This window comes from Hippichthys cyanospilos, chromosome 3 (assembly GCF_059441005.1).
Source record: "Hippichthys cyanospilos isolate Australia breed blue-spotted pipefish chromosome 3, RoL_Hcya_1.0, whole genome shotgun sequence".
Classification (NCBI taxonomy): Eukaryota; Metazoa; Chordata; class Actinopteri; order Syngnathiformes; family Syngnathidae; genus Hippichthys; species Hippichthys cyanospilos.
This window is the reverse complement of record NC_142371.1, coordinates 3219887-3247851: the sequence shown is the minus strand read 5'-3', so window position 1 is coordinate 3247851 and position 27965 is coordinate 3219887. Positions and strand designations below refer to the sequence as shown.

At 40.8% G+C, this 27965-nt stretch overlaps 1 protein-coding gene across 10 annotated transcripts; it reads left to right on the top strand.

Moving 5' to 3' along the window:
- The first annotated feature begins 840 nt into the window (after positions 1-840).
- LOC148425477 (phosphatase and actin regulator 4B-like) lies at positions 841-27489 on the top strand. Of its 10 annotated transcripts, none has more exons than XM_088411346.1 (16): positions 841-983; positions 6096-6205; positions 6413-6457; positions 15844-16014; positions 16237-16317; positions 17577-18068; positions 19129-19473; positions 21284-21415; positions 22400-22922; positions 23780-24066; positions 24495-24693; positions 24871-24926; positions 25302-25363; positions 25454-25591; positions 25712-25788; positions 25996-27489. In XM_088411346.1, exons 3-16 carry the CDS (start codon positions 6445-6447, stop codon positions 26009-26011), a joined length of 2592 nt encoding a protein of 863 aa, XP_088267472.1. In that variant the 5' UTR covers positions 841-983; positions 6096-6205; positions 6413-6444; the 3' UTR covers positions 26012-27489. The 10 variants fall into 10 exon arrangements, with proteins under 10 accessions (XP_088267472.1, XP_088267476.1, XP_088267473.1 ...); XM_088411347.1 differs by lacking the exon at positions 841-983 and adding an exon at positions 1796-1936; XM_088411350.1 differs by lacking the exon at positions 21284-21415.
- Positions 27490-27965: the final 476 nt, after the last annotated feature.

Below are 27965 nucleotides of genomic sequence, written 5' to 3'. Positions count from 1 at the left end.
ATTATAGGGCCTGAAACTGTCTGCCAGTGAATGAGTTAAATTGATCACATTTAATTTTACTTTACTGATTATAATCCCCAAATGGAAATTCAAACTCCTTCTAATAGTGTCATTGGAAAAACCCCATTAAACTCTTATTTACATTTGTTTAAAAAAATAAAATAAAAGTGACAATGGCCTTTCTGAATGTACTGTACACGCTAATGTTTAATCGTAATTGACGTGTGTGGACACCCGTCCGCGTGGAAGGGCTGTTTCGTTCGCAAACCACACAGTCCCATGACGGCATTTGTCCAGTAGAGGGCAACCTTGTGCCAAAAGAGCTTTGACATTTACATAGGCGCTTTAACCTCGATTAAATAACTGTAATTTTACTACACTTGGCAAATTATCCATTGAAAAACATTGGCGTGCCAATATACATAAATGTAGATTTAACCGATCTTCGCCATGCGTTTAAATATATACATATATATTTAAAAAAAAAAAGGTAATTAATGTCCTCACGATAACACAATGTCTTAGCTGCTGTTTGTAGGCCTGAAAGATTTCCAAATAGACTTAAATCAAGTTAACATATGTTGGATGACATTGGCGCTACAGCATTCCTTCAATTGAGAAAGGTGCAGTCGAAGAAAAGATCTCGACAGTCGGGTGAATACCCAAGCTAGGAAGTTGGCTAACAACCTCCACCCTCTTCCCAGCTTGGATCGCTGGCATCCCGCAACGCACTGTGGGAAATGTAGTGATTACGCCATCGAGCGCAAGCATTTCACAGCACCCGTTGAACTGCAGCCTCCTTCGAGGACTACCGGTACCAAAATGCCCAGCTCGGGATGGCTTCCGGTAAGTGCAAAGTGTTTGGACTTTGGGGTTTAGGAGAATTTGAAGTGGGTGAAAGTGTCGGCTGGTGAAATACTCCGCTTGATATTTTAACTTTGGCTGGAAATTTGGGGGGAAAGAACAGGAGGCGGAGAAAGAAGGTGAGTCACCAGCGAGGAATGCAAGTGCTTTGTGTACACGGTGGTTTTGGAGGCAATAACCTAAGTTGGCCGATCGTTTACGAAACAACCCCGTGTCATGATTAAACATTCACAGGGCGACGTTGCCTGTGTGTGTTTACTTATGCTTTTTTTCTTTTAGGAACCGTTGTAAAACGAACGCAGTTCTTGTTTTTATGGGTTGATTGTTGCTACTCGCCTTTAAATAGGATGCATTTCGCACCTATTGCCTGCACAGGGCGTCCACACACAACAAAGGGTACACGGTTATCTGGGTATGTAGATGACATAGGGTGCTTCATTTGTCCAAATAATAGTTACGACGAGATTCGTTTGAATGTAGAGGCTTATTCGAATGATCGAAATGCATATTGAAGACATGGTTCTCGCGGCAAGGCCTCGGATCACTGCTACCTGTTTTCTTGCCGCACACTTGCTTCAACGTCAGACGTGTTCGTTTATTTATTTAGACAGCACCGACCTAACTGCATTTTGCAGGAGTTGGGCGTCAAATTGCAGTTTTTTCAAATAATAACTGTCTTAAATTCCTGCGGTAGTCTGTGTACTGTGTACATAATCCCAATATGTGTAAGTGCCTTAAGGCATTCCTGTTAAAAAAAATTCTATTGAATTACATCCACGGGTCTTAAAACAGACATGTTGGGTCAAGTCATGGCCGTTCCAAGCGCGTTCTTTGAATAATTAGCAGCTTTGCGTTTTACTCTGAAAGTAAAAACCGGATGTTGATTTTTTACACTTCCGCAGACTTTACTGTCATTGCCTTTCACACAAACCGTATCCCCGAGTCGACTTGGCGCGCGTACTACTCCGGCTGAGAGGTGCAGTTCGATACCGGAAGCTTTTCACCTCGGCACACCTTCGCTTTTAAAGGGTTTTTCAGTATCAGATCACTTGAAATCCCGTCATCAAACCAGGTAATTGTATACTTTGTAGCAGAAATAAAGCGCTTAACTGTTACACAATGAGCCGTTTCCTCATGTTTGTAAAGTAGCACGTCATTAATAGCTAATCAGGTGTTAGGACCCGTCTTTCAAAAATGTCCACGCTGTCCTATTGTTTATATGTAAGGGTATTGATCGATTCCAGTGTTGTATTTTAAGGTCACGGCTCTATATAGAATACCATAAGTAGTCATTTGGTTCAAATTAGAATTAACGTGCTAGACGTTATCAGTTAATAGTGTATGTGTCGTAAGTTACGCATGTTTTTGAACCCGTGCATCACCCGCTGTGAAAGCAGTTCTGGTTTACTGCTTCTCTGGTCTAACAGCTCCTTGAAGTCAATTTGCCCTTCAGAGCAAATGCCTGTTGGAACTGAATCTTTTCTCATCCACTTCCAATTGGACGTTCCTCAGTAATGGGCCATTAAAAGGCAGCTATGATGGGGTGAGCTGTCAACCGAGCTTGATTGATTGATTCGCACAGATAAGATTTAACCGAGGTCTCTAATTAAAAAAGGAATAGGACTCTTTTCAATCCCTCCTCTCGGCTCCAGGGAGCTGGTCGAACATAGCTGGCGATAGCTTATGTAAGCTTCAGTTGATCTTCAAAAATTGTGATTAGTTTGTTCAAAAAATTCAGACCAAAATGCATGAAAACAAACATTTTTTTTCCCCCCGAATTACCCCGAATTTGAACTAGAATAGTATAAACATACTTTAAGTGTAGGCAAGTCAAACATGGTCTTTAAAATCATATGTTCTACGGAGTTCACCCATGGTATAATGATTACTACTGTGTTTGTGGAATTTGAATCAAGCAGCAATATCCACCAATTTTTATGCATCTTTGAGGCGACCATTTTGATACTTGCTGTCATCTAAAAATGACATTGTAGTAATCTAGAAATACTGACAAAATATCAACTGTTCAAGTCATGGAACAATGGTACTAGATTGTGAGTATACAGTGCTATGGTGCGTGATGATGGGCTGGAGCTTATTGCAGGTAGAGAAACACTAATGAAGAAAAGTTGAACAAAGCACAGAGAAGTGTTTTTTTGGACTCCTGGTGAAAGTGGGCCACAGGTCCCTGCGCACATTTCTTTTCTGGGACGGACTGGGCGATGACGCTCACCTGACCCTGATACAAACAACATCCTCATACATTCTTTTCTATCAGGGCAGTTGACTTGAGACTGTTGGACTTTCTCAGGACCAAAATCAGCTGTTTACCTCTTCTGTATTTGTATTTGTTCAGAGGCTAAAGGGCATTTGGTAGAGCTCTCTGAGTGAATGTAATGATTTTTTCTTCACTCAGTTTGGTGGCCATTGTGCCCAAATCCTGATCCTGGGAGTGTGAAGCAAACTGCTATTTTAGGATGGCATAGCCTACCCAGCTGCTGCCATTTCCTCTCTCGTCGTAATTGAATTAACGCAAGTAAAGCGTAGTGGTGAGGGTGTGTGTGCACTTCCACAGATGGCTGGTTATACTGCCACTGCTTCAGGGATTGGTTTGTCATGTATGCTTTTGCACGCTGATCAGGTTTTATCTGCTCGATGACTGTGTTTGTGGATCAGGAGCCGAACAAGAGAAAATTCCTGATGACACCCCAGAGTAGTGGTGATCAAAAGATGTTTTTTAACTCAAAGACATTTTAAAGTGTTAATAATCTAAACATTTAATCCCAGTTGGTCTTTTACGTATTTTTCTTTTTTTTAAGTGATTTGTTAAAGGAAGGTCTAAAAATGGCTGGTACAAACAGAGGTAATTAACTCATTCACCGTCAGCCCAGTAAAAACAGATCTTTGACATACAGCCGTAAATGGCAGTGAGTGAGTTAAATGTTCTTGTGTGAAATGACAGATGAAGTCATGGCTGCAAATGATTCCCATTTTGTGCTTCACTATGTGCTTCAGATGTATTATAACAAGTAGAATACTTAAGTTATTCTCTTCCATTCCAGTAAAAATGGATTGTTGACATCTATTCATCAGTGGTAGTGAATGAGTTCATTTCAACATAATGGCTACCTGGACAGAAGAGCATGAGGAGATCCAAACGAAAGGGAATGTGAAAATGAAAGCAGTCTGTTTATTAACGTATAAATAAAGCTATGGCAGGCCTTCCACAATGCATTGCATGAAATGTACACCACACAATAGGAACAGTGACAATCAGTGTTCACTACCAATAGCACGAAGCATTCGCAGAAGGTACAAAGTAGTTGCTGTCGCTGCAGTGTGTTCATAGTGATTTTTCTGCGTTCAATCTGCCTAAGTAATAGGCCGATGCTGTAGGGGTCCACGACGGCCCATTGTCTGGTTCGTGTGTAGATCCATATTCTGTCAACCCTCCCAGAGGGAGTTAGGCTAAGTAAGTTAACTAAAACTGGACACACATAACCTAGTGACAATAATTATTGTTCTGGAAAGTGCTCAAGTGCTTTAATACAAGAATATCCATCGATTTTAATATTGCGTATTCTTTTCACGGTACCAACAAGCCGGAGCCTATCCCAGCTGACCGGGTGTAAGGCGTTCGACATCCTGACCCTGATCCCAGCCAGTCACATGTACAACTATTCACACTCTCATTCTCACTTATTGACCATTTACTTGTGATTTTTGAATGTGAGAGGAAGCCGGTGGATGTACTGGGAAAATCTGCAAACTCACATACTTCTATGCTAATGTGTGAGTTTGATAGAGAAGCGTTTTCATAGGATCATATTACAAACTTGAACAAGGGAAGTAGGCCACCAACATCCTATTTTCATGGACGTGGTTTGAAGCTGGTTGTGCGTGCGACAGAAACAGCATAGTGAGGCAGTGTTGTGATTGCACATGTAACATTTACACAAACTACACTGGCGTTGGCATCTCATGCAATCATAGCATATGCATCCAAAGTGGCGGACAACGGTTATGAATATGAACACAATCTTTTCAGATTTGCTCTTTTAAACAGCACGATTAAATTAATGCTCAGGGAAAGTTCAAATTTTATCTTGCCAGTCAGGTGTTTTCCATAACGAGAACTGACAAAGAGGGCATTGACAGACTACAAGTAAACCAAAAGAGAGAATTTGGATTGCGTAGAGTCCTTTGATGACTCTATCCTTTGATGAATTTAAAAATAAACCAAAGTACTGCAGCTTGATGCGTTTGAGAGTTGAGCCATTGACAGATGTATTCCTGATGCATAGAGATTGAGAGACCAACTAACAGTGTGTTCTCTTTTTAAGATGGTATTTGCTCATACACATTTTCTCACTTTATATAGTAATGCAATGCTTGTGTTTACAGGTGGTGTGAATAGTATTAGAAAGTGATCAATAAATCGCTATCGTTTTTTTTTTTTTTTTCAGAGCTTTTTTTTTTTTTTAAATGCCAGGCAGGTGTCAGGGAGTATTAGTTTTAAATTATTGGAAAAAAAAATACATATATTCTGTGGACATGCCCATTTTTTTTTATTTATACACAAACAACCTCCTTAGGGTCTCGACTTTAATTTCTCAGAGCCAAAAAAGTTCAAACTGTAAATGAAGTGTATTATAAAAAGAGTTTAGTAGATAATGCGCTCATCTCGAATGTCATTTCACCAGTGAGTTATAATGGTGGACAAAGCAAAGAATAAAAGTTGCAAAAGTATCAACACGGCTGTACGTATAACATACTGTACGAAACATTTACATTAACTTATTCACATGTGTTTCCTTATCTTGAAGCAGATCACCATGTCATCCAAACATCGGCGACTAATCCAAATGTAATTTGTCCGGTCTCTTTGTTTGACAAGTTTATTTCTATTTTTAATTTATTGCTTTTATTTGTGCATTAAAGAAAAATGTATCACACCGATGTTTTGCCTAGGTCTTATGCAATTTCCAGCTTGTTTTGTAAATAAATGAATCATTTAATAATACATATTTCCATTTCCTGACAATTAACATTGCCCTTTACCTCACAGACAGTAAATGTCAGTAACTGTGACGACCCTGCTTCCTTTTCTACCTTTATTCAGTTTGGGACATTAACATACAGATCGCATTCTTTTTATTATGTTGATTCTTTCTGGTGAAGATCTCCCATTATTTTGGCATGTTTTTAATGTCTTCTGCTTCTCTTTCAAGGGGGATGAAATGGGCGGAGCTGCAATTGTCTCTATGCTGGCAAGCTGAGAGGGGGGAATCAACATTGCTGCTGAGGAAATCTGCCACTACCACTCATGACTTTCTGCTGTGTATGTTTACATTTTTTTGTACATGTTTTCACAGTCAATCAATCTTTCAATATTTGCTATAGATCAACAGTAATTCTGTGAATGTTTACATTTTTTTGACGTGCTTACAATCAAACCTTCATTATTTGTTATAGAGCAACAAAATTCCTGCATCAAGCTTGACTTTAACTGAAGGTGTTTTAGTTTTGTTCTTTTTTTTCTCCTCAGGAATATTTGATGGGTGCGCCTCAAAATCTGTGATGGAAAATCGCGGTGAGTACCGAGATGGACATTGCGGTTTTGGTTAAGTGCAGTGTTAATGCTCCAGAAAAAAAAGCTGTAGAACTGTATATCCACAGTGTTTATGAGGTCTGTCTAGCTTGTGGACACTTTATGAGGCACTCAGGGACACAGCCACACATCTTCGGGGCCTTGGTCTGTGGGTCCATTTGTTCTCTTGCTCTACATTAGTCTAGTGTCAAGGATGTGGGCTGCATAGCTGGAGGCCTGTGGTGTTTGAAGTTCAGTAGTATGTTAGTTTGTTGTCTTTGGATAGAAACTCACATAGCTGGACAAAAGAGTGGTCTTCAACTGATTTTTTTTTAACTCCTTAAATTAGTGAAAACATGGCATAGTAGGTAGACCAGCAACTGGGCTCAAAGGTGCAATACGGTTCTTGGCTCAAAATAACTTATTAGGAGAGTTTTTTTCTAATCAATTCATTTTATAGGGCAACTTTTCATTTTGAGGTGCAATTTATTCTTGCAAATTAACCTCAGTGTTCAGTTAGGATTCTATTGCGAAAACAAATAATGTAATTGACTACAATAACATGCAGTTGTAATTAGGTTAAGGTTGGGTTAATTGCAAAATTTGGGCTCTTGAAACATTCAGAATCTCTCTGTTTACCTGATATGGCGGTAAGGTGTTTTGTTAATTTTGTTTCCTCGTTTAAAACCGTAATGTTCGGATAATGTCATGACACAAATAGACTTAATTTTCATTTCTTTTTTTCTTGACAGACGCACTTAATTCTGGTGCTTCACAGTTACAATACGTGTCCTACTATCTTTGTGATTAGCGTGGTTTATCCGTGTTGTGTTAAATTACTCCGTCATTTGTTCATGAAAACGATATTTCTAAGAAGTGTTGCTTATTCACCAGCATAGTGCTTACTGACTCATGAGTAACTGCAAAATGTTTGGGCTACTCTTGTCTTAACTAGCCTGGCACAGAGCTTGCCTTGATTTTTAGCTGAACAATAGAAAGCAGCATGCATGGGTACTCAATGGCAATGTTTGCAAATATCTTATTTTGACTCAACACCAAGATAATCAGTCTGCTTTCATAGGGCACTAGACAAATCTGTGAATACAAACTGTTAAAACATTATTGACACCTGTAAAAGTAGTTTCGGCACAGCAATTTATTTTATAAGTTCACTCTCTTCAATTGAGATGCTTGTTTCCAAGTAATAATTGCCTTAAACTTTAGCTAGTTTCGTTCAAGCCTTCCCCAGTGACAATGATAAGCAACTTCCGGCTACCACTTCAAAGTAAAATCTTTTCAATCCTTCATGTGCAAATACATTTGAAACAAATAAATGCATGCCAATGACTGTGTAAGCTCAACATGCTTTACAACATAAACCTGACTGTGTTTATGTATGCCCTATGTACTTTACTACATAAACCCTCTTCATTCAGTATGCTTGTTTGCTGAAGTCTGGCCCAGTCTGTTATCCAGGTCAGGCCAACAGGTTCTGGGCTCATGCGGATTGGCTCAGCTCGTTTTGGAAGCGGGCCCGGCATGGAGGCTGTATGTGGGGCACAGAGAGAGAAAAGGAACAGTGTTGAACACACACACTATCTCACCATCTTTTAGAAACAGCTGAGATGCAGCCAAACACTAAGAAGAAAACTCCATCCAGGCATAATGACACAGCTCAGTGCTTAGGAATCCTGTGAGGCAAACTTGGACAAGGTTTTCAGAAGACACTCAAACCTAAGAGGGAATCAAACCACATCTTTGGGGTCTACTGCTGCCTTGTCTTTAAGCAGCTCCTTTGGTAAACATTTCAAGTAAGTTAAGCTAATTTTCGGAATAGTCATGAGACAGTTGAAGATGAGTGATAAACTGGTCCTAATTAGAGGGCTGAGCAGCGCGGTAAAGACACTCTGCGGTTTCAAAATTAAAAAAATACTGGATACATTCAAAGTAAACATGATAGTGCTCCATTACACTATCTTTTGAATGCAAATTAGCAGTAGGGTTGCACCTATTGAGTCATTTTGGTATTTGCTTCGTGGAAAATACAAGCACACAAGGTTTGACCTTAATTATTAATTACCAGATTTTATACATTTTTGATCATTGTTTTTCTTAAGCATGTATTTAAACTACAGCTGCTTTTCTTCTAAATCCCTCCCCATAAATTTTGGTCTACAAAACAAATGTAGCAAAAACACCTGAAAAATCACATATCTGTAATATGGTTTATTAAAATTTGAAGGAATTTGAAGCAGGAACAGCAACTGTGTCAGGCTGTGAGCATCAAAGTGTGCAGTCTTAATGGAGCACTCGAGCGTTGCTAGTTAGTGGCTAATTTATGCTAGATGCAGCCATACTGGAGTCCGAGCCACCGGTAAACACTGGTAACAGGTGGCATAAGTCGTTGTCAATGTCAGCGTAACTACGTCGTCTTTTTTTTAGCACCTTGAAATTGTCCTTCAATTTAACGTGATTTCAGAACAAGATAGTTTGTTCAAATTGGGAGTTGCGACTAGGAGTAGCAGTGGAAAGACAAGTCATGCCAATGCATGTGTATCCATATATTACTTGATCAAGTAAGGTCTATTTTGACGTTGGCCTTCTTAGCACATTTCTGGCATTTTTGTTGTCATGCAGAACACCAACAATTGTTGCTGTAATTGGCGTGACATTTTTTTTTCTGATGTGGAAATTGACAAAGAAGATTATTTTGAACCAAGGTGCTTTAAGTACTCCAGAACTCCTTTCACCCCTAATTAAATTACAAATTCACTGGCAAGTAAATGAGAAGGTCCTTTATTTCAACAACAGCATCTTGTCTTATTTTGTTTTGCTTGGTTGTCCTTACCAATTTAGCCCGACTGCAAAAAGCATTGACTGAATTGTCTTTTATTGGAGGATTAATCTGTTGTGCTTTGTTGTCTGTTGCATATATTCACATATTGTCACATGCACTCCCATTTTAAAACATAACTCCGCTTTCCCAGGAATGGTTGGCATCTTTCACTGAATACTGACCTGCGCTATGAGCCAATGAGGGAGGGTCACTCTTGGAGAGGGAGTCCAGCGCCTGCAGGGAGGGGAGGACTTAAGGAGATTGAAAGAGGGAGGGGGTGAGGGAAAGGAATTGAGGAAGGGTAGACAACAGGAACAGTGAGAAGAAGAAAGAACTTGAGCTTGCAGAGACTTGAGGACATTTCTTAAAGGGCCAGGAAAGAAGGCACAGCCTTACATTTTGTCCAGGTTGCACACTTTTGAGCTCAGGACGGATAGAGGCCCCGCAGGGGGCTCCCATCATGGGACAAAGTCTCAGTGTGGAGACCCCAGCTCAGCAACCACTACGACATAACAATGGCGGTGAGTTTCTGCACTTATTTCTGAACTCTTAGTGTCTGTTCTTCATTTCAGGACACAAATACATGACTTACCTTAAAAGCATTTTTGCTGTATATAGAGAACTCAAGGTTAGCTATTAGTTTTTCAATAAGTACTGCACAGTGTCTCTCTTTCTCGCTCGCCCACTCGCTCGCTCACTCACTCACTCACTCACTCACTCACTCACTCACTCACTCACTCACTCACTCACTCACTCACTCGTTCGCCCGCTCACTGTCATTCTCGGTTTCCCCTTCATGTTAGCACCACAAGGAATGTTAAATCACTGGGATCACGTGGAGGAATGTCAGCTGTGTTTTCTTGTAGTTGTGTGGTGTACTGCACACTTATTTTTGTCTGTGAAAAAGGTTAATTGTGACATTTATTGAGTGCAATGAAGTCATTAAAAATCAATTTTAGTTTCCAAAACTATTAAAATATTGGGACTGTTTCAAATTGATAGAGCAGAAAAGAAATTATGATTACGTTAATGTTAGTCGGAAAATCTACAAAATCTTGATCATTCTTTTTCAAAATAGAAGTAAGTGTTATCTGATTCAAGACATTGAGAAATTGTCTACTTTCATGGAAAATAACAGATTGGAATGTAGCTTGTTGGCAACCCGAATGTTTGAGAATTTGGACAATTTTATATTACAATTTTGCATTGCGGCTGCATGGCTCTGTGGTAGTGTGGTTGCCTCTCAACGGAGAGGCTGTGGATTTCGTCCTTGACTATCGTGACCTCGTCGAAGTGCCCTTGTGCAAGTCACTGAACCTCCAGATGCTGTTGGTGGTGTGTCATCAGTGACAAATAGGTCGTCAGTACCTGAAGCACCAAGGTTTAAAACCTTATATATGTGAAAGACCATTTATCATTTAAAAAAGGTATTTAAACAATTAGTCACTTATCCAAAATTATCAATTTAATATTTCCATCCATTTTCTAGAGACTCTTATCCTCACAAGGGTCATGGGCTCGCTGGTCCCTAGCCCAGCTGACTTCGGGCAGTAGGCAGGGGACACCCTGAACTGGTTGCCAGGCAATTGCACTGCACACAAAGACCAACAAACATTCACCCACCGAATCACACCAAAGGACAATTTAGTATGTCAAATACATCTGTAATGAATGTGAACATGCTGGGAGAATATGCAAACTCCACACAGGTAGGCCGGAGAAAGGTGTATTTGAACTCTGGTCCCTGAGCTGTGGGGCGAATGTGCTCACCGAATCCCACTGAGCCGCCCCAATGTAATCATCTATTAGTTTTTGATTAATCGTTGCACCGCTAATTCAAACGCTACATTGCAGTTTTCAAACTATCGAAAGTAGAAACGTCCAATACCACTACTCCCCCCCACCACCACTGACACCAGAATGAATACTTCACTTGAATAGTCATCTATACCACTACTACTTTTGATACCCAAAATATACCATTTTCCTTTACATTTCATGAAATGAAATTTGTTGTTATTGTAATTAGTTGTTCTGATTGTAATAACACTCCAAGAGAGCAGACAATATTAACTAGTATTGGCTGCCATCATCAGTACCACTGCCGTTGAATAAGGCCAGGTACCCCCTGATAACTAAACATGGTATCAGTACTCGTCCATACCTAATTGAAAGCACTCCGTACCCGTGGTATGATTGGTTTAATAATTAATTTTTTGATGACTTGAATCATTTCATTTTCATAACCTACTCTTACAGTATTTGTCCACTTTGGGATCATAGTCCCTTTAAGCTTTAGGCTGTCAAGATAATTAAGTAAAGTTTCATAGTAATCTTTGCCAAAGGTTTGGTTGTTATGTAAGAAATCCGGAAGGATTGGAGAGCAGAATGGCGAAAACCTGAGGGCTTTTTTTTTTTTCCCCTCAAGCTACAGTCTAATGTAATCACATGTTCACCTGACCAAGGCGATCATGACTCATGGAACCATGAGGTCAGAGGGAAATGGAAGCTCCCCTGCGCATGTTTATGAGTTCAGTAGGTGTGGCTTTCTTTGGTCTCACGCCCCCATGTTTCCTGACTCCTGCACCTTATCTTGGCAGCTTCTGATTACACAGCACCACAGCCAGAACTCCTGTCTAGTTTTGCACAGACATGTTATACACGGGCAGGACGTTGTTAATGTGTTAACAGGCAGTAGTAATGAGCTTGACTGTCACTGTGGACCTTGCAGAGTGGTATGACTGAGCTGTAAAATGGCCCGTGTTGTGGCTTTCGAGGGGAAGAGGTTGTCTTTGTTCTGTCACAGAATCAGGGTGGAGTGCTGTTTCCTCCCTGTGTTTCCCGGCTGCCCCCTTCACTATTCTACTTTTTGTGCCTTTTTCCCCCTTTACGCCCACTTCCACTCCCTCACTCGCTCAAGATAGCCCTGTTTGATCTGTGAGGAATAATTGAGCTATTTTGCCACACTTTTGAGTAGAAGATCAAAGTTAGATGCTTTCTATTTCCTTTTTTGTGTTTTAGTGGGATAATTTAATCAACAACAATCAGGCTAAAGTGCTTGTCTTCAAAGGATTTAGTCATCTTTCTCTAATGGATGCCTACTACATGGGCTGAGCAATCGTCACCTCTGCAGTGACGTGTTGTGTGTTGGCCTGCAGAGTCTGCTTTTATCCTGCTTGACTGGCTTCAGCTGAGCCACTGTGACTGCAGTCGGCCGTGTCACAAACGTTTGGACCGCAGGACGACTGCAGCGATTTTTTTTTTTTTTTTTGGTCGGTGTATTATCGCAACTGGTCGGAATCCTCTCCGCTGTTCGCTGCAAATCTAACCTGGCGTTCCTCTGTCGCTACATCGCTTGAACTTAGACCATCTCCTTTTCAATTATTTTTTTCGTCAAGACCCTCTGGCTGTTTCTTCTTGCGTGGCTCAACTGTTGGGATATACCTGTATCAGTTCATTTGACTTTAGGATCTCTTCTTTCCCATGGCATGCTGTTTTAAAACCTGCCACCACGGAAGCTGGACACTTAACCGCCACTTTCCAGGTAGACCTCTCTTACCATTTCAGTGCACTCTTTTGGGATCTGTAAACAGTTGTTGAATCTTATTTGTATTTTATGTGTCCTTGTACTTGTTCTCTTTTGCCTAATTTTTACTGTATGGCGCCTGTAAGTCACTGCTCTACTTTCCGTTGGCTCTATTCACTTTAAGTCAAATACTAACCTTGCCATGGTACTATCTAATACCTGTTCACCAAGGCTGGCAATTGTTAAATGGGAATTTGAGTACGTTGAGGATTTGTGAAGGCACTTTGCCAGATTTCAACAGGGTTTCTGCAGGTATTTTCTAATCTAATTAATTGCTTTTAATGTTGTGATAGCAACGTTATAGTTCTTCTTTTCAAATTAAGAGCAAATTAACTGGACATGAGGCAAATTATTGTTCAACTGTTATAGTAACTCCTTTCAAAACTTTGTGTTTTATTTTGTTTGTTGAACATGCACATTCTCATTAGTGACAATTTCTTGCAGATAAGCTAGACTGAAATAGATGTTAAATCATCTATCTTCTGAAGATGCTGAATAACCTACACCTGTACATACCACTACAAACTTCAGACATGGCTGGGATATTTGGTTGGGAACAAAAAATCAAAAAGGGGGTTACTGAAAAAAGTTTGTCAAACAGCAGCCTAGTGTTCCGAGCGTTCTGAAATGTGTGATGCCGAAATGACTTGAATACATTTCTGCTGGTCATTCATTCCTCAAGAGCATCATCATGACTGCTACATTGTATCGTGTGACAACAGTTATATTCCTGTTATCAGGCACAAACCTCAGAAGTCACAGCTTAATGAATTTCATATTTTTCTTCTGAAATACATAGCTTTGGTTAGTTCGCACGCGTTTTTTAATGCTTCAACACCCTATCTTTTTTGGGTCTCCTAAAAACTGATGATTTTAGAGATGATTATTCCACCAGTGATTATTATCTCATTCAATCCCAAAGATTTATTTATACAGTCCATCTTTACATACTCCAGCCCATGTACTTAGTTACAGTATTTAATGATTGATTTTTTTTTTCTTTTTCAAATATCTGGGTAAAGAAGGGTCTCAAAATAGCTGGCGACTGGCCCTGAATCTCAAATCCCAAAGACTCAATCCCAGAGGCATATCTTTACGTCTTTATATAGTCCAGACTTTCAATCCCAAGTATTCAATCGCTGTATTTGTTTATTGATTTTCAAACAATAGGATGAAGAAGGGTCTGAAAATAGCTGACACCGAATGAGTTCAAAGCAAGAAAGAAAATCTGTCATTTGTGTGGCATCTTACTTTGCTTTTGCTCTGAATCCTGCAATATTATTGTATTGTCTTCATTTATCTGCAACTGACTGTGGCCATTATATGCCGAGAATTAAAAACAGGAAACTCTCATTCTACTCCGTAGTCATTGTTTCGTAGCTTGTGTCATACCAACTCATACCTTCATGGCAGTGTGTTTTTCATACTATCCAGTGAAACTATTTTGAAATGGAGAAAGGTGGAACTGAGCCTCTAGCCTGCTGTGGAAATTGGTCGTTTGGGTACTGAGTGCTATAATCCATGTCAGCATTTCAAGATTTACATTGTTCAAATAAGACTGTATGGCATTAGTGCTGCCCAGATGTCCCGTATGTGTAAGTGGAACTGGAAGTTTTGGAACACACAGTGGAGCTACACACTGCCTGCTTAATTCAGCAGCTGCTTGCTTTATTGAGACCGCCAACATTTAACCTCTCACAGCATCCTGTCGTTTTATCTGCTTTCAGTATACCTGTCACTCATCTATTCAAAATGAATAATCATGATTGTTAATTTCAAGTGCTTCTTCCTAAATGTTGCCGTGTGCAACATGACATTTGCCATGATACAATCCATGTGTGCTTTATTTCTCGATTGGGGCAGCGAGGGCTGAAACGCTGATAAGGTGCTAGTCTCCGCCACGCCAAGGAATGTTTGTGAACTCTCGCTGAACGTCAGAGTCAGGCCTCTCTTGTTAACTGTGGATATGTGGTGTGTTACTGAGCTCTCAGCATCACCCTGCCAAAGCACACTCAGTCCACAAGACCACTGAGCTCAAGATAATAACTGTCTTTTTACTGTTTGTACTCTTTGTAGAGGCACCAGATGACCTCTATTGTCCTCCAGTTGCATATTTTGTGTGTTCAAGCCTTGTGAATGTTTATTACGCCAGTCTGATAGCCGTCAACTTGTGGCAAGTCTCAATCAAACACCAATTATAGGTTAATGAACAGCACTGGCAATTTAACTGTTTTTTTATTTTCTTTCTATATTTTAGTTCAGTAGGTTCAGTTCCCCTTGCAATTCTGATTCCTATTTCTTGTTCACTTAAACCATCAAGAATCTGGATGGAAATCTTTTCTTTTTAAGTTTCAATTATTTAGCATTTTTACTTCAGTAACAGGAGCTTTGATTTTGCAAAATGTAATGAAAAATAATTTCTGCGGATGGTCAAATTTGTGGATTTCAAAAACATAATTTTTGCCTGGAGTCTGTGTTGCGAGAGAATATGGCGCGACCTCTAAGATAGTGCACAAATCGACCTTTGATGAAATTTGTTAATCTTTTAAAAAGTATTTCCCCAAAAGAATAATAAGAAATATAATGGAAATAAGAACTATAACCAGTTCCCCTCCAAAAACCTTTGATAACTGCACATTTGAGAAAAAAAAACATGCTTAGCTACTCATATGTAAACAATCTATTAATAGTAATAGACATACATTAAAAACAAGCGTACAAAGAAGTTAACCTTTCTAAAATAGAAAGTGGCACATTGTTCAACTAGGAAACTTCGACCTCAGAGGTTTAATTTAAGTTTTACCTTTTTTTTTTTTTTTTAAACATCATCATGTTGGATTTTTAATTGCCAAATTACACACATCCTATTTTCAACCTCCCTTTTTCAGCAAGGCAAAATTTGGTGCCCAATTGTTGAGTTGTGCCCTATGACTTCTAATTTGTATCACATTATTGCTTTTATTTCAGATGATGAAAGTGATCAGCACCACAGCACGATGGTGGGAGAGGCGGGCAGCACGGGAGATGGCACCCCTCCCCCAAAGCGCAAGGGCAAGTTCTCTAGTCTTGGCAAGATCTTCAAGCCGTGGAAGTGGCGTAAGAAGAAAAGCAGCGAGAAATTCAAGGAAGCGTCAGAAGGTCTGTGGTTTTAATTGTGTTTGGAGAGACCTTCTCTTCTCCAACTTTCCTTCTCCTGAGTTTAATGATTCTACTTAACTGTGATTGCAGTCCATTTTAAATAGCAATAGTTGCGAGTGTGATACTGTTTTGAAAAATTGGCATTATTGATCATACAAATGATAAATGAGCACTATCACAATGTGTGTAATGCACCACCATATCTCTTTGTGGATATGGCAGAACTGGAGAGAAGGATGTCGACAAGGCGTACCCGGCAAGAGCTTATAGATCAGGGAGTGCTGAAAGAAGTTCCAGACAACGGTACAAGTTCTCTGATTCATCTGTTCTTTGTACAACAGTGACTATCGACTATCTAGTGCAGCTCTGTCGAGGCTGTCACGCCCACGCACTCGGCAAAGTGAAGTCATGAGTACATAATGGCAGGAACACTGTACTCCCATCCAGCAGGTGTCTGAGACATATTTAGAAAATGTTAAATGTCCTTTCACCTTGCTCGCTGCCTTGTTTTTAAAAGAAGTGTCATAACTGTTGTAATGTGGCTCTCGAGAGCTGAGAAAGCGGAACAAATGGTGCCCTGCAGCAAAGTGGCTTTAAAAGGGGCATGTGCAATCATAATGCAAGGCCCCGCTGTTCTGCAGAAGCCCATTTATTAAACTACAGCTGCTCCTTCATCACACTGACACACACTCACAGACCCTTATGTCTACATGACTAGGCTTTTAAGACTGGGTGAAAGAATTGGAACCGTTGATTATTTTGTATCTGGTATTCCCCAGTACCTTGAAACTTTTCAGATCTTCTCACCACTTTCCATAGCTACCAGTAATATATACAATGAAGCGTCTAATAATCTAAATTACATAGAGCATTTGGGCCAGAGGTTCACCAATGTGGGTCCCTGCTAGTGCTACGTGAAAACACGTCAAGTGGTACAGGTACGTGGGATTTTAACAAGGTTTCTGCTGTTATCACTGAACACTAAATTTTCAAACTGTCCCTTTAATGTTGCAGTATGTTTTTCTTCTCAAATTAAGAGTGAATTAATTAGAACATTAGAAATGTTGTATATCTTTATTTTGTTCAGCTTTACACAGATGAGCATGGTCATTAGTAACACAATTTTCTGGTGAGCCAGAAATAGTTACTTGATCTATCTTCTGGAGTTGGTGATTTACATCTGCCCATAGATACTTTTACAAGCTTAGTTTCAAAATCTGTTAAATCAGACATGGCTGGCACAGCATGCTAAGTCTTTTTTTTCTCATCCAAAAATGCTTTGCGCTAGTAAGGAGTACTCATTTGGCTCAAAATATATGAAAAATGAAAAATGTTTGAGGACCACTAATGTAGGCTATGAGTGGGTTTTTGACTAAATTTACTTGATCCCTTAGTTTCATTTGTTAATTTTGTGGTGTTCAACACGTTTTTAAAGACTTCAGCCAATCAATTTGACACTATTAACCTTATGAGTGACAAATTATTCAGTTGCTATGCCTATGCGTGTTATATTTTTTCTGACAATCAAATGAAGCAAACATTGACATTTTGTCCTTGTCTAGATGCAGATGGAGCGGCACAAAGCCTGAAGCAGTCCTTTGTGAAAAATGGCCACACACTGCCTGTGAGTGGAGGAGCTGGGAGGAGCAACCAAGGCCGATTGTCCTCCGATTCAGACTTTAGGATAAACCCTACTTGGCTAGCCCATTCAGAAGACCACAGGGGCCGATCTCCCCCAGATGGAGAACGCCGAAGAGTCTCCAGCTCCAGGGGTTCCGGACCCCCGGATGAAGGGCAGAGAGGAAGCGGGGTGGTAGGCCCCCGTGGACATGGGGAGACAGAGTGGAAGCCTAATACAACATGGCATGGACAGATTCACAATCAGATGGATGAGGGCAGAAGTGGAGGTCAGTTTCACCCAGAAGATGGACAGAGAAGGCCTGGGCTGCAGAAAGCCCCTTCTGAGGATGGCAGGAGGAGTCGACCGGCTGATATCGACTGGAAGCCTACACTCCCCCGACATGCGTCGGCTGAAGAGGGAAGGGCCCGTAGAGGTGAGTCACTACCTCCTTACACCCCCGATTATGTCATTGTTCCTGGAAAGGAATGTAGAGGTTTGACCCTCGACATCATGCGTATATTTTAAACGTTCGTAGCATGCTTTGCTGGTGCTGTCCTCTCAGACATAGATAGGTTCCCACCGACTCCCAGGAGTCCTGCTCCATCTTCTTATTCAGGAACTTTGGGGAATAGCTGCTTCTCTCATCTCCTCTCCTAATTAATGTGGCACAATCGCTATACTCTTCGTTGCCCTTTAATGCTAACGCCGTAAAGACGTTTAACACTAATAAGTGGTGAAGGCACTCCGTTGATTGATTTTTAAGTAACATTACACATTTTGAAACAATTATGTTGAGTGTTCTTTAAGAGAAGGTGGCCACTTTTTATTCTGTCATGCTGTTTGGATGCCTGAGTTACATTCAAGAAGATCCACGTGTGAAATTCAATTATTATTAGAGATAGACCGATAGATGTTTTTTTTTTTCCTCAAGGCTGATACAAATCACTATTAGATTAACGCTGTTAACGCGCCAGTTAACGCTGACTCGAACTAATCTTCACTTAAAGATGTTTAAAAACAACAGCAGAGGCTAGTCTATAAATAAATACTGTACGTAAATAAATACAGTATGACGGAGGAGTTGCAAAAGAATGTAGGATGACTTTGATGCTTCCAGAGTTGGCTGAGAGCTGCATGGTAATTGCACCCACCTATGCTGTTCATCCTTGCTGCTGATCCCAAGATAAATCGCCATTCTAAATCACGTGTCTCACAGTGCATGCGTGAAGTGGTCAAACAGCAGTAAAGGGCTCACTGCAGTCATTCAACATTTATGTTCATGTTAAGCTTTTAAAACGACTTCAAAATGAGATGTAAGAATGGACTGATTGTTTTTGTTTCATTTGGCATGAAAATATAGATTACACAATATTTGTTTTTATAAATACATTAATGCAAGTGGCAGACTGCATCTAGTAAATGTGGTAAAGTGCTGTGCATTAGAATTTGGAGGGTAATATTGATCCATCTAAGATGATGTCTTGTTTTTATAGAATCAGACAGCCATTTCGTCCCTGACCCTGAAGCACTGAAGGACACCCTTCGCGAACCTCTGCCGCCTAAACAGTCTGTCATGCCTCCAAAATGGTTGATAAGCTCTACGCCTGAACCGGGCAGCGAGGGGCCACCTCGCATCCCGTCGAATCACACCTCGGCCCAGTACCCTTCCCACTCTGCCTCCTCGAGTAGTGCGCCGAAGCCCGCAAGGAGCAGTTCCTCTACAGGTGCAACCACACAGCCGTCTTCATCTACAGCCTCATCGTCCTCCACTCAGGGCACCAAGCAGCCACCTCTGCCTCCGCCCAAGCCGGTCAACAGGGGCAACCCCGGCATGCTGGGTAAGCAACGCTAGGTTGTGCTTTCACTAAATTCCTGACGATTAGGGTTTGATTCGAAATTTACATATATACACAAGTGTGGAGCTGCCATTGTGGAGTTAAAACTTTTGACTGGCGTTTGCAAGTACTTGTAATTGCATTTGAATGTACTTGCAAATATATTCAAACATAGATAATGCATTAGGTACTTGGAAACGAACTTGGCGGCGAAATGCTCAAAACATAGCCTATATTCCCATAATGCAAAAAGGTGCTAAAGTGTGAAAAAACTTTTGTTTTTTAACCATTTGGCGTTTATTATACTAATAAGCCAGTGGTTATTGCTTAAATATATATTTGCTTAAAAATAGGGGTTTATTTATTTAGTAAAGGACCTACATAGATCACAGGTGTCAAACTCAAGGCTCGTGAAATGCGGATTTGACTTCAGGCTTCTGGTTAAAATCCCAAATTTACAAGTTGTCTTCAACTTAAAAGAAAATAAAATCCATTTGCAATCTCTCTTTTCAACAGTTCTTGCCTCTGATTTCACATACCGGCCCTCTGAGAGAAACTATAACTACAATGTGGCCCATGATAAAAATGAGTTTGACACCCCTGACCTAGATCATGGTATTTTTTCCACTCTCCACAGTTAAATATATATAAATTACATTTGACACATTGGTGATTTAATTTCTTATTATATATGAATTTCATTCATTGATGTAATGCATTCCCTAGCTTCTAACCTTAACCATCAGAAATGATTTCCCAACCCTAGTCCTTACCTTAATCTCAACCCTAATGCAATTCAAACTATACTCTTACAGCAAGTCTTGACCTTCAGAAAGAGGTCTGAATAAGTGAGGACCGGCCTAAATGTCCTCACTTCTCCAAAATGTCCTCAACTTGTTGTTAGAAAACTCAAAATGGTTCTAACAAGTATAGCCGTACAGGACACACACACACACACACACACATGCACAGTGGTCCCTTGCGTCTTTGTGGTTCAGTTATTGCATAACGCTTTGCATTACCGGTTGTAATTTTTACCTTTTCATTTTGCAGGTATTCTTATTTTTTTCTTCTTAAGTTGGACTTGTCAAATAAAATATTTGAACTTTTTGGGTGAAATTTAGGGAAAACTTGTTTTTGACTTACTGCACCAGGGCTGTTGTTGCCGCAACGGTTTCTCAGCATTTTACACTGAACAAAACACTTTTGACTGTGAGCTTCAGCTTACAAGGCTGCCTTTCAGTGGTTGCTGTTTTTCTGTAAGTTTGTTTCTTATGGCATTGCTCCCTGATTGCCACCGAAAAGAGGCTGTCCACTTTGATTCATTGTTGTAACTTTTGATGATGAGTTTTGGCACTTTGTGTGCGTGGGCAACTTCTCTGGCATGAGGTGCCATGAGAGGTTTTTCAGAACAGTATTCATTTGGTGATTTGGACATAGAAAACAAGCTGTCTGACGTTCTAACCATGTTGAGAGACCATTAACAATAAGACAAATGTTTAGAAGATGTATTTCAAGTGCCGACAGTATCACTGAGATTTTTCCTGCCATTTTACATTTTGCTGACAGTGTCAGTGTTTGCTGTCAGTGTCGGTACATAAACCCCGCAGCCATGCACTCGCAGTCATTAACTCATTCACTACTATTCACGGCTATAAACGTCAAAAGATCCATAGTGACAGGGCAGGCGGTGAGTAAGTTAACTCATTCACTGTCAACCCAGTCACAAATAATTCATTACTTATGCAGCTATCAATCAAAATGAATGAGTCAAACCACTCGAGCTGAAGGCCCCCCATCTCCTCCTTGTTAGTCTCCGCCCTACAGGGTGGAGAGCATGCACAGCTTCCGCTCTACTGGTCCTGCTGGAAGCGAGAGTGCGAGTATGATGTCTATCTGTCCCTGCCCGTCTACTTGTGCCGGCGGGCTGGAGGCCTGCGCTCAGGTAAAAGGATGCGAGTTGGTATCTGTAAGCAGGGTGCCCGTGTCTGCCCCCCACCCCACCCCCAACCACTTCGCCTCCCCTTCAGAGTCTGCATTCTTCATCGTATGGCCTCTTTTCTAGCTGTCCGCGTATTTTCTTCCTAATGTCGTTTTTGCCCTAATGGACCTTGTTTGCGTCACTTTCAATGTGATAAACGCAATTTGCATGCACATTATGAGCAGACAATCTGTGTGCTGTTTGCTTCACGTGGAGGCAAATGCTGTAATAGTTGAGCGTATTCAGTTTTGTACTCTTTTGACATGCGAATGAGAGAGAGAGAGCCTTTAGCGACTCTGCGGCCTGCCTACAATGCATCAACAGAATTTCAAGGACGTAATCCGCTCAACTCTGCTGCTCGAACGGGATGGAGATGAATGAATGAATGAACAATAAAGACTGTACTGTAGAACCATGGTTGACTCAAGATCTTAACTGGCTTTCGCATGCTTATGGTCTGTCAGCACTCACCACAGCTCTGACTTACATAAACATGACTTTAAGGCCTTTATATATATTTTTAGAAATAATTTACTGAAGTTGTGCATGTCACTTCAAGCGTGCATCTGAGCTGCTTTTCCACAAGATTTTTGTCACTTACAAAACACTCGAGTTTGGCTGAATTGTGCATGCAGGCTGTTTTTTGTCTCCTCCGTCTCTGACCTGGGGCACATGTTGCACACTAGCGTGTTAGACCAATGTGTGCATCCATGTTGACACAGTTATGTGATGTCATTCTCTATATGCATTCATGCTCAGTCAGACATGTAATTCCAGTTGTTAATTTGTATTCTGTCAAACTGGATGTCACCAATGCTGAAGGAACATGTGCTTTCATTCCACATAAGCAGAAGCATAAAGCAAAGGCTGGGACGCTAACTTCCTGGCCGAAGATGTTTTATATTTCCTTGTATAATGCAATGTGGTTAACTGTGCTCCTGTCTTCAGCAGAGCTCGCCCAAGCCGCTGGGGGTCCCAGTCTTGCCCCGTCGAAGCCCTCCCCGCCAATGCCTCCAAAGAGAACCACCCCCGTCACCAAACGCAACACGGACGACTCCGCCGCTTCAAGCCATCCCCTCACGCCCTCGCCACTTTCTCTTGAGGACCACAGCTCCGTGAGCTTTCAGCTGCCTCCTCCTCCCCCGTCCCCTCCACTTCCGTCGCACATACCCCCTTCTCCACCCAGACAGCAAATGCACCACCACCTTCATCATCAGCACTCTTACCCGCACCCACTACCCCAGCCTATACCGATCTTGTTTGATCCCCCGAGTCCTGTCAGTGAGTCACCCCAGCGCCCGGCTCCTGTCCCACTGCACATCATGATCCAGCGAGCTCTGTCCAGTCCTGGCCCTATCCAACCCAACCCAGATGGGTCGCAACGTGCTCACTCATTGCTCTTTGACACACCTCCAGACTATCAAGCGGATCGAGGGCGCCCCCTTCCTGTCAGCATCCAGCCACTAAAACTGTGAGTTCTGTTGGGTCGTAACAAAAGTAGGGCTGCCGCAATCGAATCTCTTTAAAATCTGTTATCCAAGGGCGAAATTGTCCAACCATTTGATGGAATAACCAAGTTATTTGCCCCTGTGCTCTCCAATTGTTTTTTTTAACAATATATTAAGTTTGAATGTGACTTGATTTATTTTTTTCCCCCTTTAACTCATTTAGTGTCAGCCATTTTCTGACCCACTTTTACTCTAACACTCCAATAAATACAAACAAGCAAATAGAATGTACCTGGGATTGAAAGTCTAGACTCTGGAAAGATGCATAAAAATATGTCTTTGGGATAGAACAAGGTAATAAATCACTATGGTTGACTGTAAGTTGAACGGAAGCGATATAAGTACTGATTTGATATTAGTACTCAATTATTATTATCTTCTATACGTATTCTATATGAATTTTTAGCCACCCACAAAATTTGCCAATGGTAACTGCCTAGCAACCTGATTAGCAATAGTGCACTTATGATTACCATTTGGTGTCTCCTAACACTACCATTTAGTTCTCACATACATCATGTTATGTACTCATAACAGATGTAATACTGGTGTTCTTATAGTAACTTATAGACAATGCTTCAATAATATTCCTTAAGTAAACTTGAGTGGTGCTGCCTGGTAGCTCTCATGAGGTCTATAACTTCCTGTTGTTCTTCTTGACGAGCAGATTGGGCACATTCCGTACCGTTAAATTTTAACACCTAAAACTAACCCACTATACAGTAGATTGTCTGTAGTGACAGGTTATATTCTCAAATAATACGGCCCTAGTGGTTTTGGGGAAAATCTTCTTCTTCTAAAGTATTTTCTTTACTGCTAGATCTGAAGATGATTACTCCGAAGAGGAGGAAGAAGAGGACGATGACGAAGAAGAAGAGGAGTACGACGGGGAGATACCCCAGCCTAAGCTAGAGCCACGGAGCCGCCGCGGATTGGTTGTTGATACTGGAGTTTGTGTCATTCCCGGTGAAGAGACCAGCGAGGAGGAGGAAGAGGAGGAGCATGTCGACGAGGATGAAGAGCATGACATTCACAGAGAAGATAGTGACTCAGATGGTCCTGTGCCTTTTAAAGAGGAAGAATCAGATGAGGAGGATGAGCCACTGAGTAAGCATTGTTATTTCATGACTAAACAAGTTTTTGTGTTTGTTACCTCTGTGACCAAAAATTGAGGTAGTCGAATTAGCGGATTTAACAAAACATGACAACAAATATCTGACGGCTTTTAGAAATCCTCATTTCATGAACAAAAGTTGAGATTTTCCATTTCACCTCATACAGATACTCAAAGTAAATGTGATATGTATTGTTCAAGCCTACAAGTTCATTTTTTTTACTGCACAGAGAAAATACGCATGCAGACCTCGAAATATATTTATCTTGCTCTCAGAGCACCTCCAAAAAATGTATACATGGGCTGCATTTTTTCCCCTTGCCTAACAGATGATTGACTTACATACGACTGATTTACATACCAGTCAACCGTCTTGAATTCATTAATGTCTTGTAATCATTAATGTGATCCTGTTTTTCAGGTGCCCTGGCCAGCAAAGTGAAGAGGAAAGACACCTTGGCTCTGAAGCTGAGCAATCGTCCCTCTGCACCGGACAGGGACAGATTTGCTCCGGAGAGGAACACCCGAGATGATCAGCTGCCGGGACAGGCCGGCCTCACCTGGCAGAGCAGAGAGCAGTGGGAAGCCATCCGCACGCAGATCGGCACTGCGCTTACAAGGTCAAAAGCAACAATGTAGCACGTCACTGCTTTTGTGTCATTCGAAATGACAAGCATGTTTGAAGTTTGTTGTCAAATGTGTGGACGCGTTCTAAAATCTTCTGTTGTATTTATGACATGAATTACGAAGCAGTGAAATGGTTTAAAAATAGACCTCCCCGCTTTTCTTCCCATTAGACGTCTTAGCCAGAGACCCACTGCCGAAGAGCTCGAGCAAAGAAACATCCTTCAACGTTAGTGTCAACATCTATTTTCTTTTTGTATCTGTGACTTAAGCTAACCATTCTACAACTCGAAAGTACGTGGTAAAACTCAGATATGATTGAGTTTTAGTGAAATTCTGTGCAATCAATCACAACTATGTCAGTCATTGTTTTAGTTGACATTTGTTAAAATGTTTGCATACTCCTAAACGTTGCATCTCAATGACTTAACACATGTTTTTATGTTCTGTATTAGTAATTGAAAAGGCCTTTTGAATTCTCTGTAACTGAATGTAGTCTAATTTGCGTGCTGCTTTTCATCTCCTTTGTCTGTACATCAATCCAGACTTCAAGACAGTGTTTGAATAAAGCCCTTTTGACGTTTTATTCCCTGTCTCGGTACAGCCAAAAATCAAGCTGACAGACAAGCAGAGGTTCGAGAGATCAAGCGACGACTGACCAGAAAGGTGAGCGTCTGATTTATTATACTGACATCTGTCCAACTTTGTATTTGCTGTATATTGAACTTGACGTGTCCTAAATCATCCTTCTCATAGCTGAGTCAAAGACCCACAGTTGCAGAACTTCAGGCCAGAAAAATTTTACGATTCCACGAGTATGTGGAAGTCACGGATGCACAAGACTACGATCGCAGGGCTGACAAGCCGTGGACCAAGCTGACACCTGCTGATAAGGTATTCACTCGGTTTATCAACCAAAGAAAATTCACCGAATGCATGAATCTCTTCTGTCTTTTGTCTCTTAATACTGCGGGTTGTGATCCAAGTGTGTATCGTCCATGCTATTTCCTTTAGGCAGCCATCCGGAAAGAGCTTAATGATTATAAAAGCACTGAAATGGAGGTTCACGAAGAGAGCAGAATCTACACAAGGTATACTTTAACTCTTGAGTGGCTGATAAGTTAAAAAGTCTTCTAAATTTGACTCGCTATAATCGTGACATTGCAGAAAAACAATTGATTGTTGGTTAGGGGGAAAAAGTTATTTAAGTTGGGCAAAAGTGGGTAAACTAAAAACGTCTTTGACCTCTATAGCAGCCAATGGCACTGAATGACATGACTATGTCTGTTTGTTTTTAGGTATCACCGGCCTTAGCATCCCCCCTATTCAGTTGGTGAAAGAAGCACTTAAGAGTGTTTGTGGCAAGCAGCTGCAGACGGATCGTCCCTTTCTCATTTCCTGAATGTACTGTACAATTTATCAGGGACAGGCTGGAACTGACAAACAAGAAAGCTTCTCGCGTCCCCTACGTCACCATCGCCCAATTGTTTTCAGTGAACGGGTGGTGGGAGAAGCTGCAGTATTTATCCCAGAAAACAGGGGGAACCACGTGCCAACCAAATGGAGACATTTGCAAAGGACCGAAGGTGCAGGGCTTCAATGGCTCTCTACTATAATGTGGTGTCCTCAGGGACCTGGATCTCGTTAATACCTTTAATGCGGCCTCATTCTGTGTTGCCTTTTTCTTTACTGTATATTAAAACGCTAACTCATTCATCTTGTTAATGTGAGAACGTAAAAGTAATAATAGCTAACAAAAATGGTAATTTCGAGTACTCCAGACAATAATAATAATGGCAACACATGCTTATAGGCTGTGTGCACTGGAGGATGAAGACTGGGATATTATGTTTTCAGATTGGACATCTCTGGGATACTGTGTGTTTTTATATTAACTGTACAGATTGCTATTATATCTTAGAATGAAACACATAAAGATCTAATTACAAAATGTGTAATGCACAAGATATTTTGTATCATAATTTTGATCACGAGTAGTGACAATATTTTGTTTTGGACTTTTTTTTTTTTTTGGCTTGCCTGTATTTAAAGTTGTGTTGTGAGGTGGCCATTTAAGCATAACTAGATAAAATAGAAAAGAAGGTGCAGGTCAGGATGCTGTAGGCGAATTTTTGTGCCAATGTACCCAATGCCTAGAAAAAAATAGGATATTGGTATTCATATCAACTATCTCTGAAATCTACTGCATGAGCCAACAGGGATTCCTATGTCAATGGATCTGGAAAATCTTTCATTTATACTTTTCTATGAGTTTTGTACTACCCTTTAATCACACATGCAATTTCTGTAGCTGTTTTGTATAAGGTCATGCTGGTGGTGTCGACCAAAAGTACAATGCTTGTTGCTGTGATAGATCAGGGGATAAGCAAAATGAACATTTGAAAATGTATGAACGGTCAACAGGGGATCATCTTTGGCTGGAACTTCTTAACCGCAACTGTTTTATTTTGTAGTATCTTCTGGCCAGTAGCTTACAGGGTTCTCTATTCCGTGTACAGGTGGATTGTAGGTTTCACTGATGCTTGTGTATATCTTGTCTTCCTTTCATTTGAAAAGAAATTTTAAATAAAGTATTATAGGTTGCTATTTTTTAAGCACAGAATCTTAGGTTATAATTAAGTGCTACAAGAATGGGAATGAATACATATGTACGCTGTCTGTAAAACTAAGTTCATTTTTAATTGAATGTGAAGATGTACGGACTGATAATAGTTATTGTTTTAATTGTACATAGTGACGTCTGGATCTAATTAAAAATCTTACAGCTTGAACCTTTTGTGCAATGCTTTTGCACCTGCCCAGTAATTAAATCTTTTTGTTAATGTTCGTCGAGCCATTCAAACGTCAAATAATGCTGCCAAACAGGAAGCGGGGCTCCGGTGACACCTGCTGTCATTGTTAATGCAGGGATGCAGAGAACCTGCAAAATAAACCTGTAAAAAGGGTCCTTGGGGATATTTCCAGGACTGGCGTTGCACTATGGCCGGTGTGTATAAAGAGTTATTGCAGCGTTCATCCATTTTTCTATAGCCGGGTTGCTGACTTGCTGGTGCCTGTCCGAGCTGTCTGCGGGCAGTCGGCGGGGGACACCCTCACCGGTTTGTACCTCAACAACCAACCCCACAAATTGTCCAATATATCATGCATGTTTTTTTTTTTTTTTAACTGTGGGAGGAAGAAGGAGTACCCGGAGAGAACCCACACAGGCATGATTAGAACATGCAAACTCCACACAGGAAGGCCAGAG